We start from the raw sequence: 17,106 nt of genomic DNA, 5'->3' as shown, positions 1-17,106 counted from the left end.
GGTGCCCTATCTCATGCAGTCGCCAACACAATGTCATATACCAAGGGTGATGGACGACATGTTTTTTTTTTTCTGTCTGTGGAATCGTGGCATAATAGTGGCATAATAGTGGTATAATAATCTCTTGCTTTCAATAGTGTCATCGTTATGCTCTGTAGCTTTATATATAACTACATTAAATCATTTTTTTTGGGGGGGGGGGAGGGGCGGTTCGGGAAGGGGAGAAGGATAAGCACCTATTTGTGATTACTATCCTTCACAAACTATGTTTCACATGATATTTCATTTCCATGCAGTCCTTGCCTTCCAACAAAATTTGTGGTTCATTTTTTTTTTTCATCTGTCAAAAATTATCCACCTGTTTTTATGTTTTCATGTTTACTTGAAGATGTGATGGTCATATTCTGTAGTGTATGATGTGTATGATAAATGGGACATACACAAACTACAAAAATCATTATGACAATGAACTCGACATTGACTCTCACAAATCTTGTACAGTAAACATATCAACTGCAAAAAAAAAAAAAAAGAATATCATGAGATCTCTAGGGACAAGCCAGTTTTGTTCATTTGTGCTCTAGAAATATTGTCATGGTTATTGCCAAGTCGTTGCTCTGAGAGAGAGATAGAGGGAGAGAGAGAGAGGGGGTGGGGAGATAGAGATAAAGAGAAAGGGGAGGGGGAAAACCAGCAAACATTATTATCCGCAACGGACCCATTATAACCAATATCATTTTCCCCATGAACTTGGCACCTTGCCTTGGCTAAATGTCAGCTTTCAAATCCTGTTAGGCCATCAGTGGCTGATAGCTCGTGTCTGTATCATTTTGTCCTCACCCCATCCCCCCCCCCCTTCCTGACAGACACACACACACTCTGGAGAGTGGCTTATGTCTGTGTGTAAGCCTTTTTACAAGGAGCTCCAACCCCGCCCCCATCCCCATCATCAGGAAATGTTTCAAGAAGGGGTAGAACCACTATTTTTTGCTGGCACAACTTTAAAATTATGTTCCTAAAGACGGTGAGGCAATTCAGTGAATAAGCCATGACAAGATGTGCGCTTTTCAGATCATTCTTTTGCCTTTAGATACAGATGGATGTGGTATACAAACTAAGAAACGAAGAGAAGATGTATAGGCATATACACATACATACATACATTCATACATTCATAAATACATACATATGTGTACATACACACATACACACATTAACACGTGCACATACACATCTATACATACATTTGTGTATGATTATATAGATATTTCTCTGTGATTATGTAAATCCAGCAAATGTTTAGTGCTGATGGATGTGGGGAGAATGAGAGTAAAAAATGGCCATGAATCCACAGCCATGAAATCCTAGGGTAATTTTGGTGCAGATAAGATACTATTGTCTTGTTCTCATTGGATTCTGTTTACTGTGAATTTTGTATTGAACAATGACCAGATAGCCGACATGACCAATTTTACATGTAATTCATTAAGTTTGTAATGAAATAAGAAAGATAGTTGCAAAAATTAGTCCATATGAGCAAGAAACAGAAAATTTAAAGGACAGGTTCCAACCAGATACATATGTGGGCTGAGTGAATGCAGCAATATTCATAAAACACATATTGAAGCAAAAGTAAGTTTGAGGAAAACCAGGCAATCTAAACAAAAGAAAAAAAGTGCTCACAGAATGTGACTTTATGATTCTTCTTGAAAAGATGAAGAAGAAAAAAAAATCAAACAAACAACTTCTTGGAATGGAAGGCATGGCACAAATTGAGGTCATTACCATCAACTGACCTTAAGGTCAAAAGTTCAGAGCTTTCATCACAGGCTAGTTAACTTGTCGTTGTCAAATGTCCATGAACATGTATTTGCCAGGTTATGATTTTTTTTTTAATTGTCATCACTCAGTAAATGTTCAGCATATCTTTTTGTTTTCTCTTTTTTTTTTACCATGTTCTACTTTAAATACTCTAAATGGCAAAGTTCGTAACTGTTTGCAGTTTAAAGCATATGATTCCAAGTCCTTGAGACCATAGTGAATGGATTCATTCATTGCTCTAAGTAGTCTTTGTTCAAATTCTGTGCTGTACATGCTGAATATATATAACTATTTCAAGAAGGGTAGGTCTTAGATCTAAAAAAAAAATTACCTACAGACCATGACCAATTGTCTCTATACCATTAAGAAGAAAAGTTTCTATAAAGCTACCAGCTCTCTACATGGCAAACACATTCATTTTATCAGCAGGGCATGGATTTTTTTTTTAACTGTCAAGTGAGACGTGGTTTCAGAGTTGCTGCAGATGTCAAGCCATGTTTGCCAGACATTCTTTCCACCTCATATGAATTTTAGAGATTCAAGGATTGCCATTGCCCTCCTAGCAACCCCCATCAAAAGAGAGAAAAAATCTCTCTTAAATTTTATTGAAACATTTATATAGCCTGCTGACACAGTATGTGTATCAACATGGTCAAGTGCTATTTAGATGACTTACGGAGGTCTCACCAGGCCTTGTCAACTCGAGTTTCATTGTAGACCACGACCCCAGATGAAGTTGGCTGGGTAACATAGCAATGAAAACTTGCTTTGAAAGGATGATTAATCAAAGTCATGTTGGGATATCGATTTACAGCGGGCAGGTCGTGTCGAAAGGGAAATGTAATTGCCCAAAATTAGCTACACGTCTGAGCTCGGAGCCTGCCACTTACATCATCGTCATCTTGTGCCATAGACTCGGCCGATGCTGCCATTTCCTCTGCGATACCCCAGGGCTATGGGACTTTAATTTCCCCGAAGACAGCTTTTCGTATCGGTTTCAAGACATCATGAAATAACAATGTCCATTATGTTCTGTGAGGTGCAGGAATCAACAAGCGCCCACCTTCTTGGTTTCTTCTTTTTTTTCTTTCCTTTTATTTGTTTTATTTTTGTCATGATTTCACTGTAGAAAAAAAGCAAAATTTCTTTGACATCAGGGAATGCAAAATATTACATTCGTCACTGTTACAATAATTTATGGTTCCTTTCTATCATCCGATCTAATGTTCCATTTCATATTCTACATATCTGCAAAATAGCGTTTGCTAGCTAGCACAAATTCTCTCTCTCTTCTCTTGTACTTCATTGATTTTTTTTCTTTTAATGCACTGTACCACTGCACGCAAACAGGAACATAATCTTCACTCTCTATACCTGCATAAAGGCACAAATGTATGTCAACTTGCAACACAAGATGGATCGAACTGTAACATTTCTGGCATTTTATCAGCATGTAAGAATATAAATGTATCGTATTTTCTAAGGTATAGCTGCATCAATGTGCTAACCACACACATAAGTCCTGACCAATTTATAAAAGACTGAAAGATACAAACATATATTCATGCATATTAAATGTGTATATATAAATAGTTATGTAGTATTCACTACTAACAGCAACTGAAAATCTTGTTATCACTTCAGTTGAAGTTATTTCATTATTATTTTAGTGTAATTTGATACAGCTATGAGTGATTCCCCAATTGTCGTTGGATGAGAATTGGAAAGTGACTTTGCTATTTTAGGCCTCAAGTGACTTGAGTGATAAAATGTGATATTCCACCATTAGATATTCTACCATCAATAATGCTACCTTTTGCACTTCTCCAATCAAAGAATATCATCAGAATAATCTCCTGTAGTCATTATACTATTTCAATCACCACCAAGTGTGCTCTTCGTGTGTAAAAACCGCACCCTCCTCTATTGCAGGTCTTCCCTTTCAGAAAAGAATTTAGTTTTTCAACACACAAAGTGGTAATTTGTTAGCTCCCTCTTCATAGACACAAAAGATATGAATTTTGTCTGCATTATTGATGTCTCTTCACTGAACTGTTGAAGGAGATGTTTGAACCATTGGCATGTTGGAAACTAGATTCTCACACGATGAAATATTGACTTTGTAGTGCCATGTCTTTTGTGGTACAACTGTATCATCGATCCATACACAGGCAGTGATTAGGTATTTCAAGCTAGAAAGATGGCCTTACTGTCAAGCAGTGTGAATGCATCCACAGGCCTCATTTATGGCTACTGTAAAAAGAGGACATTTTTGCATCATCAGTTGTTTGCATTCAGACAAGTGAGATTTGAATTTGATATCTTTTTTAATTTTCCATAGTGTCGGTATCTTATTCAAAATTGAACATTGTCCATGTGAAAAACATGAAATAAACAAGAAAAAAGTTTCATGTTATGTGTCTTTTTTTTTCGGAGGGGGGGGGTATCATACCACATGATTGAGAAAAAAAAATGCTACTATGTTATGTTGCATTCAGTGATGACAATGGAAAGAAGTATTTCTTGCACAATCATTCGTGAAAATGAAATTTTCTGTCATCTAATCAATCTTTATCTTTTCTTTTCTCTTATTTTGTTCTCTTCTCTGCATCCTGGTCTTTTGCTGGTGATGTTCCAAAAATCAGGTGAGTAAATTATCAAATCAAACAGGAGTCTTAGCTGTTCATGTTTGATAGCCATTTATTACTTTCCACCATTAGTTAACACTTCAGTCAAAGGTGTAACAACATGGAAATATCAAACAAAGCAAACAGAACAGTCTGCAGTGTAGTGTCAACGAAAATGAAAAGTGACACTTTCCACACTTGTTATAGCATCATTAGCAAGTACAGCTGTCTTCACTTTGCCCAGACTCTCAGTCATAAATGGCAACATCCCTTCAGTTGAACAATGTCATAGCGATATTTGTAAGGCACTTAACTGGATTATTGAAATGAGACAAGACAGTACTTGTGGTTAAAGGAATGGAATGTTTTTGCTGAGATGGAGATTCAGGCTTTAATCTTTTGCAAGATGATTGGAAACCACTTATAACATATTAAAGGGCATACAATTCTAAGAGGAATTAAAGGGATGGTACAGTATTGGTGGAGATGAGAATTGGGTTTTTAACTTTTTGCGAGATACTAAGATAACACTTATGAAATAGTACAGCGCATACCATGCTAAGAGGAATTCAAAGTTTATTTGATGAAAATCGGGTTTGAAACATCCAAAAACAAAGTAAAGCAAAGCAAAAAATGTTACAAACCTGAAATTAGGTCTCAACCAAAACTATATGATCCATTTAAATGTTTTTTTTTATGAAAATAATTTTCAAAATGGCTGAGATATATAAAAACAAAGTAAAACAAAGTGGTCCTAAAAAAGGATAAGACCCACTTCATCAAATAAACTTTTCATTTCTCTTAAGAGTTGTATTCTCCTTGGTATTTCATGTGGTTTCTAATTATGTGGCAAAAAGTTCAAACCTGAATCCCCATCTCAACCAAAAATATACCATTCCTGTAAAGTGGGACTAAGTTTTCCTCAAATATCCATTTTATATAAGAACTTTGTATGGAATTCAACTTACTGGAATATACAAATCTATGTGCACAATATACACCATTGAAAGTGCTACCACAAGTATACCCTTCCTCTTACACTTAGATCAATTAGATCAATTAGATGGAAACCATGTATAGGAAAATTCAAAGGTAGCTTAGGATTTAGGCCTAATTCTTTAGGGTGCATCATATTCCAGTGTATACCCACCCCTCCCCCCCCCCCCTTAGTGACAAACTCTGTGTCACATATAGTTGCTTAGGCTTCTAACCTCTTTGATCTAGACACTTTTCTTGGAATAAAGGTTGTACATACACTTGTCCCATTAAAGTGGCAGTGACTGTAACTGCATTGCTGTATGATATTCAGTTCTTCTTTCTGTGTAAGCAAACTAAAAACAAAACAAAAAGAAAAAAAGAAAGAAGGCTCACCCAGTATTCTCAAGACTGTTACAGTCATGCTTATATATTCAGGATATATTGATAATATGAGAGTAGAAATATGCTGTATTCTGAAGTACATTGACATCTAATACATCATTTTTAAAAAATGCTTTGTTGCATGTGGATTTTTTTTTTTCATTTTCCCTGTCAATAGCAAGGACAGCATATACTATGAATAAGACAGTGTATCTGTTATTTTTGTTTGTTTGTTTATTTTTTACTGCTTTTACGATGGCATGAATACTGTATCTCTGCACCAGCTTCAAAAGAAAGAGCCACGGCAAATAGTAATAATTAGTTAACTCAGAAACAGAGACAGAATTGAGCCATACCTATATAGACACCATCGCTTTTAAAAGAATACTGAGTTCATATACAGTAAGTGGCATGCTATCTTTTACTGCAATCTTATACATCAGGAAGAGGTCAATTTGACAAACTGGACATTTTTGGCCTTGTCCAGAGCCAAGCAAAGCAGAGATGGATGCCCACTTCCATGGCAACTATCAAATCTAGGTATCATAGACAACAGGTTTCATGAAAAGATATTGATGTCGGATACGCAGCGAATGTAAATGGTTGTTTACAAGAAAGTCATTGTCCAAACGTGCAGGCCTTCCATAAACAGATTCAGCCAAGTTGCCTTTAGAAAACATGCATTGGAGTCACTTCTGCACAGTTTGGTCAATTTAAGCCTCACTAAATACACTGAAAGTAAGTCTTGTTGTCCCTAAGAAGTAATTTCATTGAATAGTGATATGCTCCAATTTTCCATTGATGAAGGAGATTAGATGCTGAAAAGTTTATATCATACTGTGGCTGCTTGTAGGTGATCAGTTCTGCAGTTTTATGATATAACTCAGGCTGGGGCTTCATATTATGCCATGAGACATGCATCCTTTATTCTCCCACGGCTGCATGCTTCAAAGTCTCTCATAACCCAGTAGCATATCTGACCGAAATTGAGCAGCGTGAGGCGCACATCGCGTCCGGCCCTTTGTCTCTTGCCCTTGATTCTCATGCGCTCCATGTGTGACGTCTTCACGGCCATCACGCGCCGCGACCAGCGCATCTGATCACTATCCCACAGCCGGAGGTATATCCCCGCACCGACGGACGACTTTGTGGAGTCGCACTTCTCATAAAGATACTTGGTGCTGTCTGCGACAATGTAGCAGTACCTGTACGTGAGGGCGGGATCGGGATGATGGTTGTAGTCATCAAAGCTGGAGAAGTGGATGCGCTGCATGTGATTTGTGTTTTGCGAAGAGCTAACTCCCACCTCCATGCAGTTGTGATTATGCTCCTCTGCCAACTCCAGTACGGCGTAGTTAAAGGATTCCTGCTGCTCGCCGTAGCTGGGCGTCAGCCAGCCATCTGGCAAGTAGAGCTGTTCCACCTCATACCATTCCAAACCATGCAGGTCTCTGCCCTGCAACACTTCGTTTTGGGAACTCGTCCTCCGCCTAGTATGGTTACCAGTCTTTGTCAGACCCACCTGCAAGTTCTTTGCATTGCCACGGTAACGGCGTCCATTATGGATGCATTCAGCAGCGGTCAGCACCTGCCTGGGACCGATCAGGATTCCCGAGCATCCGGTTGACAGCTGCGCCACAGCCGAGAAGGGAAAGATGCGCTGGTAGTCGTCCGTGATTTTGCTCCTGTTGTCGGGCCCAAAGATGTGCCTTTTGCTCCGAGGCTTGGCACTATGAGACTCTGTCCCAGCTGCGTCTCGAAACTCTGGGGTGCTGAACAGATTTTCAGCATCTTCAAATGTCACTCGTGTCCTTTGGGTATTGCTCAAGTTTTTGGCGCTGGTCTGCTGAAATGAAAGACTATGTTCTATTGCTGCAAGATCAAATCTTTCTCCATCAATGCCAACTTGCAATTGCGATCCCACATTTTTTGTCCCTTCTGCGGGCATGCTCACAACGGTTTCTGCTCTCATATGCGGAAGTTGTATTTTCGGCCACGTGTTCGGATCTGCCGTCTGCACTACTGATGCTGCAAAGGCAAGGCACAATGTCATGGCAGTGAAACACACAGTGGACAACATCTTGCATTTCCTCATTCTGGGAGTTGTGTAAAGTGTAAATCTTCAGCTTTTGCCTGCTGCGTCGCTGTGTCCGTCTGCACACTATTGATTTAATATGCTGTATTGCATCACTGAATCGACAAGATCCTTGCATGAAACTAAGAGGTAACACCTGGCATGTTACTGATTTATGAACGGAGTCGTTACTATGCAGTGAAACCTTTGAGGAGACATGAATTCAGACGATGTAGGCAACATGAATGAGTCCAGCTGACTGCAAGTATTTCAGGGACTCCATATCGGTCAAGAGAGGTCAAGAGGTCCTCGAAAAATGATTGCATCTACCACACACAAGCTTGCCTCACAGCTGCAAGTATTTTATTTGCTGATCATTGCCGGTTAGATGACTACAAGGCTAAGTTTGCGGCGATTGTTCAACTACGTTGACATCCCTGGGTAGCTATTCAGCGTTAGGTCACTATTAGCTCTTCTCAGTCCAGAAGGTGGCAAAAGTTGTGGAGACACACTGCATGGTCAGCCTTGGTCACTCCTGTTTTATTTGACAACTAGGACCAATTTGCTGAACTTTTTTATTTTTTCCCCAGGATGTCCAAATCCCTTGATCGCTGGCCAGTACTGAGAAATCCTTGTCCTTTGGATGTTAAAAAGTGAATGTCTCAGACATCACAATTCAAAGCCAGTCCACCAGAGAATTGTTATTTGGCTTGATACCAGCAGAGCCCCAGAGCTGTCTGCCCAAGATGACCTGGAGTAAGGGGTTAGAGAGAGGGAGGGAGGGAGGAAAAGAATGAAGATGAAGAACTTAGCATTTTAGTTTTGAAGGGCTGCCAAGAAAGCACCTCTGCATCAGAGTAAAGTCTTTTGACCAACTTTTCTTGCCATTAGATGAGTGTACAGTCTTATTTTCTAGACACCTGTAATTGACCCATGTGAATTGGCCACAATATTACTGTTGGATCTTCATTGGTGACCAAAGCTTCCATTCTGGCTTGTACCAGGGAGGTGGAAGATAGCTAGTTTGTCTTCCACCTCCCCACAGTACCAAATGTCTTTGGAATGTCATTATTCCTTGTAGCATGTCTGAAATGTTCCACTAGGAATGATTTGGATTAGGTACTCCTTCAGTGCAAGCATACAGTGCCAGACCACATCACTAACATTCAGTTTATTTTCTTTGATATGTATATGAAACAGAACTACTGAAGTTATTCTTTTTGCTCCTGCATATAAACCTTTGTATTTATCACTGCAATTTATTACCACAATGTTGTTCATCACTGTGCTGAAAATATCCATGCGCTGAGACACTTTTTATTTTCTTCAACCAAGAGACTACATTGTATGAGCCCTTAGAGATTGATACTTGTTAATTTTCTCTCGTCCACAGATGGAAACAGTCTTTAATTCCTTTGAAAATCCCTGAAGAATTGTTTGAAAGCAATACAGGAATCACCTATGTTGGCCAATATAAAAACATTTCTTGATGTCCAAATATTGGATATCTACCCGAAAGTTATATATCTACCTACTGGACAAACAGGCTTGATATATTCCATTCTGTCAGGTTCACCAATTGGCTACCATTTCACTATTTTGCTGTTTCCGGACAGAGATGAAAAGAAAACATTCCAAACCCCCCTTCCGGCTGAAAAGTCACAATGTCAAGTGTTCTAAGGGGACTTCATCCCCCTCTTGCCCCATCTTCCAAACTGACATCATGCCATAAATATTCCCCATCCAAGTTTTAGTCTGTATCATGAGAGCAGTAGCAGCATAATTCAAACAACAGGTGTCTTAAGTTGCACCCAAGTCCAAGGATACTGCTCAACAAAGCCTAGCTGTTTGTGATAAAAGTGGGGGCGTCATAAATTTCATACAATGCCCAATCTCATAAACACAATGCACTTTAAACAATATCTGTGTTCAAGGCAGGCTGATTGCCAAGCAATGTTTGTGAAATCAGCGATAGAGTAATGAACCAGAATTTAGATATCTATGTAATAAATCTACTATCATCCTACTGTAGCCACTGATTGACAAATTGCCTTTTATCATCATAAACTGCTTGGTCATCATTTTAATAGTGGTAGCTATGATTCTTTTTTATGTGCAATGGAGCACTCAAAATATCTTTATATGCCATTAAAGTTGTTTTTTCCAAAGAACTTGATGCAGAGTACTAGAATAACACATTTAGATTTTTATATTACAGATCAATGTATTGGGTGATACTTGATCAAACCATTATGTTATGATGTTCTCCATTTGGGTCTTTGAAGGTATTAAACTGATTTGGCAAGATGTGAAGTAGTAGTAGCTATCAAAACTTAAACCTCCAGGACCTCTGCCAGATGTAAAGGAGTATTAATGCACAAGCCAAGGTCAAAGAGAATTCCCACTGAAGAAAACTAGTTAAATCACATTTTGTACAAGAACATATGCCCACCATCAAAGATTACTCAGTCATGTTACAGTGTAAATTTGTATTGAACTTCTGTGATTCCGTAATACCATGATATGGCTGTGAAGGTTAAATACATATCGGCTATTGTTCTCATATTGAGATTGATAGTTAAGTTCAGGTTTGCAACCAAACATGGTTCCGCGACTGGTCCTACTCACGCTCCACTGAACTCACGTAGGTCAGAGTAACTCCACCCGCGATGTTGTGCCCCAAGCAAATTGAAACTGTTAAATGATGCAAGTTCCTATTTATATACCTCCTTCATTTTCCTGTATCAGTTTCAAGGAGTGGTAGGAGTTCGTCGGCAAGAAGTAGCAACCATGAAAGAGAATGGAAAGAGTTTGAGGGTAAAAAAAGTGAGAAAAGCTATTTTGTGTTGTTGTTTTTTTCAAGGGAGGCAAAGAGTCAATATCTATTTCCAGGTATCCACCCCTTTAATGCCTTTCCTTCTTTTCTTTTCAATTTTTTTTATTCTTCTATGAAGCTCTGAAACATGAGGGAAAATTGAAGAGAACTGAAAAAAATTAACAAAATAAACAGACCAACCATTCTGACCCCGAGAAGCAAATTGAAAGGGTTTTATTTGCATTTTTTGTCACATTTTTTGGCTCTCCCAGACGTTTGCTTTAGTATTATGTCTTTCTTCTTTTTTGTGTATCCTCTGTTAGTTCTACCATGTGAAATGCCGCATAAACCATGTTGCAGCTTGTCCCATGAGCGTCGGCTTGGAAATCATATCAACAAACATGTCTGTGTATAGTAATTTTAGTTTCTTTTTTCCTAGCCGCATCGGTGTTGCCAAATGTTGCATCCCAGAAGAATAATTGTTCTCTTTTGAAAAGGAAACATTCAAGGAAGTAAGGAGTCGGCAAGGGCGTCTGCCCATTTGTAAATATGAAGACTTTTTTTGTAGTTGTTTTTGTCTATCGAGACCGGCATCTGCTTCGATAATTCCAGAAGCAATACAATGTTTTATCATACCTGTAGACCTATATTTGCACATGCTGTCAAAATGGCTTATTCCGATGCGTGACTGAATTGAATTCAATTTAGTTATAGGCCGACTTTGTTTTCACCAAACAAAAAGTAGTATATAATACAAAATATACATTTAAAGTACGCCTGAATTTATGTTTGCCAGATCATTTTGTCTCCTTGCAGTGATTTTCCATACATATTTTCGTGTTTGTACTCCATCTTCATACAGAAGGTAGTTGATACTTCAGTCATATTAAAAAAAACAAAAAAAAACAAAAAAAGAACAACATGTATTTGACTGTCACCATAAAAAATACAATGTCTCTACTAGGATTAGAATTGTACCTTGTGATCTGTTTTGGGTTTTTTTTTTTTTTTGTCAAATCATGAAAACTTGATTCTAAAACCAAAAGTACTGGTAGATGTTTTCACATTTGAAATTCCCACTGTCCTGCATCGATGTTGATGTTTTGTTTTATGTAATTTTTTGTTCTTGTTTTGAAAAACCCCGTGCACAATCATGTGGCATATCACATGACAAGAGTCTTGACATGAGTCTTGACATGTTTCCAAACGTGATCAGCTTTATGGACGCCAAGCCATGACTCGGTGATTGAACCCTCGGAATGCTGCCAGCGACGATAATCGTCACACTTTGGAAGATTCATGATGGATGATACTATATTGGTCCACATGGCGACAAGGATGCAGAGTGAAATCGAAGACAATCTGATTGGAAAACGTAGTGTAATGAAATCTGGACTAGGTTGTAGGGTGGTGATGATTAGTTTCAACTTTGACATGTTTGAGGTGTGCTAGAGGTGTGTCAAGAAATCTTCTCCAAGTGACAGAAAGGAGAAAAAAAAAGTATCTGTATTTTCTTACTCATTAGACACCTTTTGCTCACATTTCTTTGGCTTTCCCCACCCACCCACCTCAACAATTCAGTGCATAATTTATTGATGAGATGTGGAAATAAAGAGTGAGAATGTCGACTATTTACCTTGAATGCCAAAAAGTGTACAGTTCATGGGCAGATCCAGGAATTCTGTAAGGGGGGGGGGCGCTTCTAATATTTCTGGTGCCACTTCCAAGTTTCATTTCATTTTTCCTTTTTATTTCTTTTGTTTTTAACGAAAAATAAAGGGGGGTGTGTGCCGGTTGCGCCCCCCTCTGGATCTGCCACTGCAGTTTCCAATTGAATGAAAACATATCAGGGAATTGTGTGGTTGGGATATTCTATAATTTTATATCTAACAAGGTCATCACTATGGTCTACAAAAATATGCTGTATTTCCTTATTACTCCTCCGTAAAGACCCTGTCACACTAGAGTGAATGCCTAGCAAATGTTCAACGAATTCAAAAATGTGAAGATATGCTCGCATCTGTTGCCAATACTACAATAATTTGTACCATGTTTGATGTTCTTTGTCTTCATTAGGTGTTCTTAGGGATTTGCAAAGATATGCTAGAGCCATTTTTTTTTAACATGTCCAAAATCTCAAATGTCTCTCTGTGAATCCCTATAAATAGCTAATGAACACAGAGAATGTCAAACATGTTACAAACTATTTTAGTATTAGCAACAGATGCGAACACATTTTCAAATTTTCACATTTGTTGGGCATTCATTGGGCATTCGCTCTAGTGTGGCACTGGCATTCTACAGATGGGGGGGGGATAATGAATGTTGGTAATAATGATAAAAAGACATTATACAGACATATTAGAGACAGATTTAGTTTAGTGGTGATACATTGATTACAAGATTATCAATTTCTAGTTAGCATCTTGACTACACTGCTCTATCAGGTGGTATACAGACAAATAGGACGTTTTCTCTTTCTTTCCTTTTTGGTAACCCATTCAGAACCACAACTTTAAAAGACCATTCATGTCTGCTACAGTATAGTGGTATTGAACTACTTACTTCAGTGAGTGGAATCTATACATGAAGGCTGTTGGTCTAACCATGGACCTACAATGAAGTAGGTCCATGGTCCAACTTAGTGGTCAAACAATTTTAGTCTTATTGTTGACATTCTCAAGGGGTTTACTGTGCAGTGCCTGGGCAGATTGGGACATTCATGTGTGCTCCATTGTTTGCAGTGGAATGTTGGCTTAAACCAGATGAAACTGGGTGTTCTTTCTTTTCTTTCTTTCTTTCTCTCTTTTTAAACTCTGAAATTAGCATCAGAGCTACAGTGCTTGCCTTTGTTCCAAGTATGTTTACTCATGACAGTTGTGACTGATTAATCTTGTGTGTGTATTTCTCTCCTTCTCTTGGTTATTGCACTACATAGGGAAGTTTAACCCATACCTATGGAGGAAAATGTAGGAAATCAGAAGAACACATCATGTACTCAGTGTTTTTATTTTTAATACAATAATCAAAGAGCACTGTGACCTATTACCTTTGGTAGAAGGCAGAAGGAATATTTTCTGTAACATATTTGAGTAACAAATTAACATGGCAAGCGTACTTTCTAGTAAAAAAATAAATAAATAAATTAATTAATTAATTAATTTAAAAAAAAAGAAATGAAGTAGTGCAGAATTCTGTTTTATTTTCTGGAGGCCTATATCATACCACTACTGTGGAATTGCACATTGTTGCACTATAGTTACTGTCCGGTGTTTACAGCACATTTGTTTATCCATGTCCAGAACAATTAATCATGACTATAACAATTCATAAGTTTTGACAGAAATGTGTGCATCTGGTCGATTCTCAGAATGCACATCATATCCATGCACATCTATATAAGATGGGTGGGAAATAGACATTGCTTCTCCCCCCCCCCCCCCCCCCCCGCCCTTTCCTCGAAATGTCACTATCTGCCCCAAGTACAATTTCCCCCAGAATCATTGACTTTTGCTCTTGAAACTTCTGTAGAAAGTGGGAGGGGCAGTTACTGAATGGTACTGATCTCAAAACTGGACCTCTGTAACCCACTTAATTTTGCAGATAAAGTGTGCCAAGGTGAGGGAGGTATCTAGCACAAATGGGGGTGGGTGGGGGGGGGGGGGGCAGTGGGCAGAAGGCAGAAGGCAGGTCCAGAAAATTTGGGTCAGTCATATCTGAAATACAAGTGACCTGAAATAGAGGCCAGCATAAACAAATGCATCAAATGACCAGTAATGACCACTGTGAACTACACAATGCATTCAACTGAATTCTGCTCTCTTGGAATAGATTGTCTGTAGTGTTTTGAAATTCCCTGTTGTGATCTGACTTCTCACTCATCAGGGCTGACGTTCTACTTTGGTCAATGTAGTTAATAAGATATGTACATGTAAAACAGCAACATAATTAACACATCTGTTGAAAAAAAAAATGAAATGCACTGAAAATGCTTTGATAGGCTCATGGCTTTATCAATCCTTGACATGATTTATTACTGAAGCTCAAAAACATTTCAGAGTTCTTCAGAAACACACATACTGTAAATGAATTTGAAGATTCAAATCCAGGTGTGACATTTTGCTTGACTTATCAATATTTTCCTTCAAATGTTCACTAACTCGTCATTTTTATTTTTATTATCCAGTGGTGGGTCATGACATATCTAATGAAGAGCATCCTAGAAGTGCAAAAGGGATGACAGAAATTTAAATTTACAATTGCAAATATAAACAAATCAAATCAAACCCAGATATATGTGATTACTCACCTGTTGCTATTATTCCATACACAAAAGTTTTTCAATGTTCCCTCACTACACTGTCATGTCACAAAAATCTGTCTCTGCGCAGGTGTAGTACATACTCTGTAGTCTCAAGTCTTAAGGATCTTTTAAGATGCAATTGCTTTGGAAAATGAATCGTGTCTATGGACATTCAGAGAGACTTGCTGAAATGATCTGTAGAGTTGGCTACTTCAGTTGTCTTTACAGCAGCAGTAGAAATACAGGGTTCACTTGCTGTTTATATTCCAGTTGATTATTCTCAAAAACCAACAACCAAAATCTGATTCCTGTGATCTGCCAATTGCTGTAGGTAAGGGCGGGACAAGTGATGCATTCCCCAAGGTCATTGATGAGGATGCTGTTTTGTTTTCCAGTAACTTTCACTAAGCATCACTGACAGCTACTCACAGGGCAGACTCGGAAAGGGGGTGATCACGGTAGAATTCTCCCACACTTCCAAGAAAAGCACACAGGTATAAATTTAATCCAAGAGTCACCTTGCGCACACCCATGCAGATGTAAATATACCGATTTCTTGTCAGAGAAGAAACTGAAGCAGTCACATGTGCCCACATCAAGTTTATGAGCTCGAAGTTTGGTGTTTGGACTTTTGCACATGTGCTCTGTATTGCACACACACAAACACTGCCCTGCACATGTACTGCTTTGATGCAAACCCCAAGTGCGTAGTCATGCTGAAATGCACACACAAAACCCCACCCCTTACAGGAGGATGTGGAAGTAGGCGGAGTTTATTTTGTTGCACTGTGATTGGCCAGGCACACACACTGAGTTCCAAACCATGTGTATACTCCTGATCTCCCAGGCAACTAGTTCCAGAACTTCTCAGCCAATCAAATCATGATTCACTGTGTACTTGTATCAAACTTTTATGATCTGCTTTCTAGCCATTACTTTATTGTTATTATTTTTTGTATGAATAAACTTTGCAGAAAATTAGCACTTATATGTATTTTGGGGGGCCTTTGTTTGAAAAGGGGCTTGTACTGTATAGTCAAATAACCCCAAGCATTTGTTAAGGAATGTGACTGTACATAGCTAGTCTTGTGTCAATGCTGATAATAAATCTTGGAGCATTTAGGCAGGCATGCCCTGAAGGTAGCAGCAGCTTGTGTTTACAGATGCCTTTTAAAATTTTCTCCCTCTTTTTGTCAAATAATTGTACAAAACATTTGCCCCCCCCCCCCCCACCCCCAATTTAAGAAATAAAAATGGGGGAAAAAGGTCATTTTGGAATGAAAAAATAACTGGTACCTCTGATATCTATCATGTCATGACCTGGATGGTGATGTTGCGATGCCCTCCATTTTTACATCAGTATCTTTATAGCATAATATGTTTATTGCATGCATGAATATTTTCATTCACCCTTCCAGTACACAATGTTCACCCATTGAAGACAGACTGGTCCAGAGTATATATCAGGCAGGTGTCCATGGGAAATGCCTGTTGTAGGCAGATCAGCTCCTCCCCAACAGGTTGAAATGAGGGGAGATGTCCTAATTCAGGTCATTGGTTTGATGTACAATGTACTCTTTACCTGCGGGTGCATTTAAACTACCGTAATATTAGAAAAGTAATATGATAGGGCAGTCAACTTTGAGATTCAACCCCTTTCCACCAACATTTTTCTCACAAGTCCCAATTACTTCTCTTTTGGTGCTAAGACTTACATATTTTTTTCTTTCTTTGATTTTTTTTTTTGTGGGGGGGGGGGTGTTGGCAGAGGCTCTGCTAGAATGTTTAACACTGGTTATGTATTTGTGTGGGCACGTCTTTATCGCAAACATCTGATGGAGCTAATCAATGCCATGCCCAGATAACCAATGTAGACTACTGAAAGATGTAATAGCGTTTGAGCAATCTTCATCGCAAGGGAAATTTGACCCCGTTAGCAATTTGTGGTCATCAATGTGCCGCACATGTTTCAATGATTTTCAAAGCGTTTCCAACTTGGATCCCACGATGGCCTTCAGATATCTCCCTGACATCATTTATGATATTTCATATTTATTGATGCTGCCGCCTTGACCTCGGCAGAAAGGCACCATCGTCATCACCTTCA

The 17,106-nt window shown here is 38.6% G+C and overlaps 2 protein-coding genes across 2 annotated transcripts in view; one reads left to right on the top strand and one right to left on the bottom strand.

Moving 5' to 3' along the window:
• The window catches only part of LOC140228524 (uncharacterized), a 456,303-nt gene that overhangs the window by 395,280 nt on the left and 43,917 nt on the right, over positions 1-17,106 (top strand). The window lies entirely within an intron of this gene.
• On the bottom strand, positions 5,658-15,320 carry LOC140228596 (serine protease 23-like). The gene is made up of 2 exons (XM_072308829.1): positions 15,006-15,320; positions 5,658-8,632 (listed from the first exon to the last, which is right to left on the bottom strand). The coding sequence occupies exon 2, from the start codon at positions 7,900-7,902 to the stop codon at positions 6,709-6,711; it is 1,194 nt and encodes a 397-aa protein (XP_072164930.1). The 5' UTR covers positions 7,903-8,632; positions 15,006-15,320; the 3' UTR covers positions 5,658-6,708.

The sequence above is a fragment of the Diadema setosum genome, chromosome 5 (genome assembly GCF_964275005.1).
Source record: "Diadema setosum chromosome 5, eeDiaSeto1, whole genome shotgun sequence".
Taxonomy (NCBI): Eukaryota; Metazoa; Echinodermata; class Echinoidea; order Diadematoida; family Diadematidae; genus Diadema; species Diadema setosum.
This window is presented reverse-complemented; position numbering and strand designations above follow the sequence as displayed.

Excerpts from the sequence above, each read along its gene's own strand:
- LOC140228596 (XM_072308829.1), bottom strand. The coding sequence starts at position 7,902 with ATGAGGAAATGCAAGATGTTGTCCACTGTGTGTTTCACTGCCATGACA.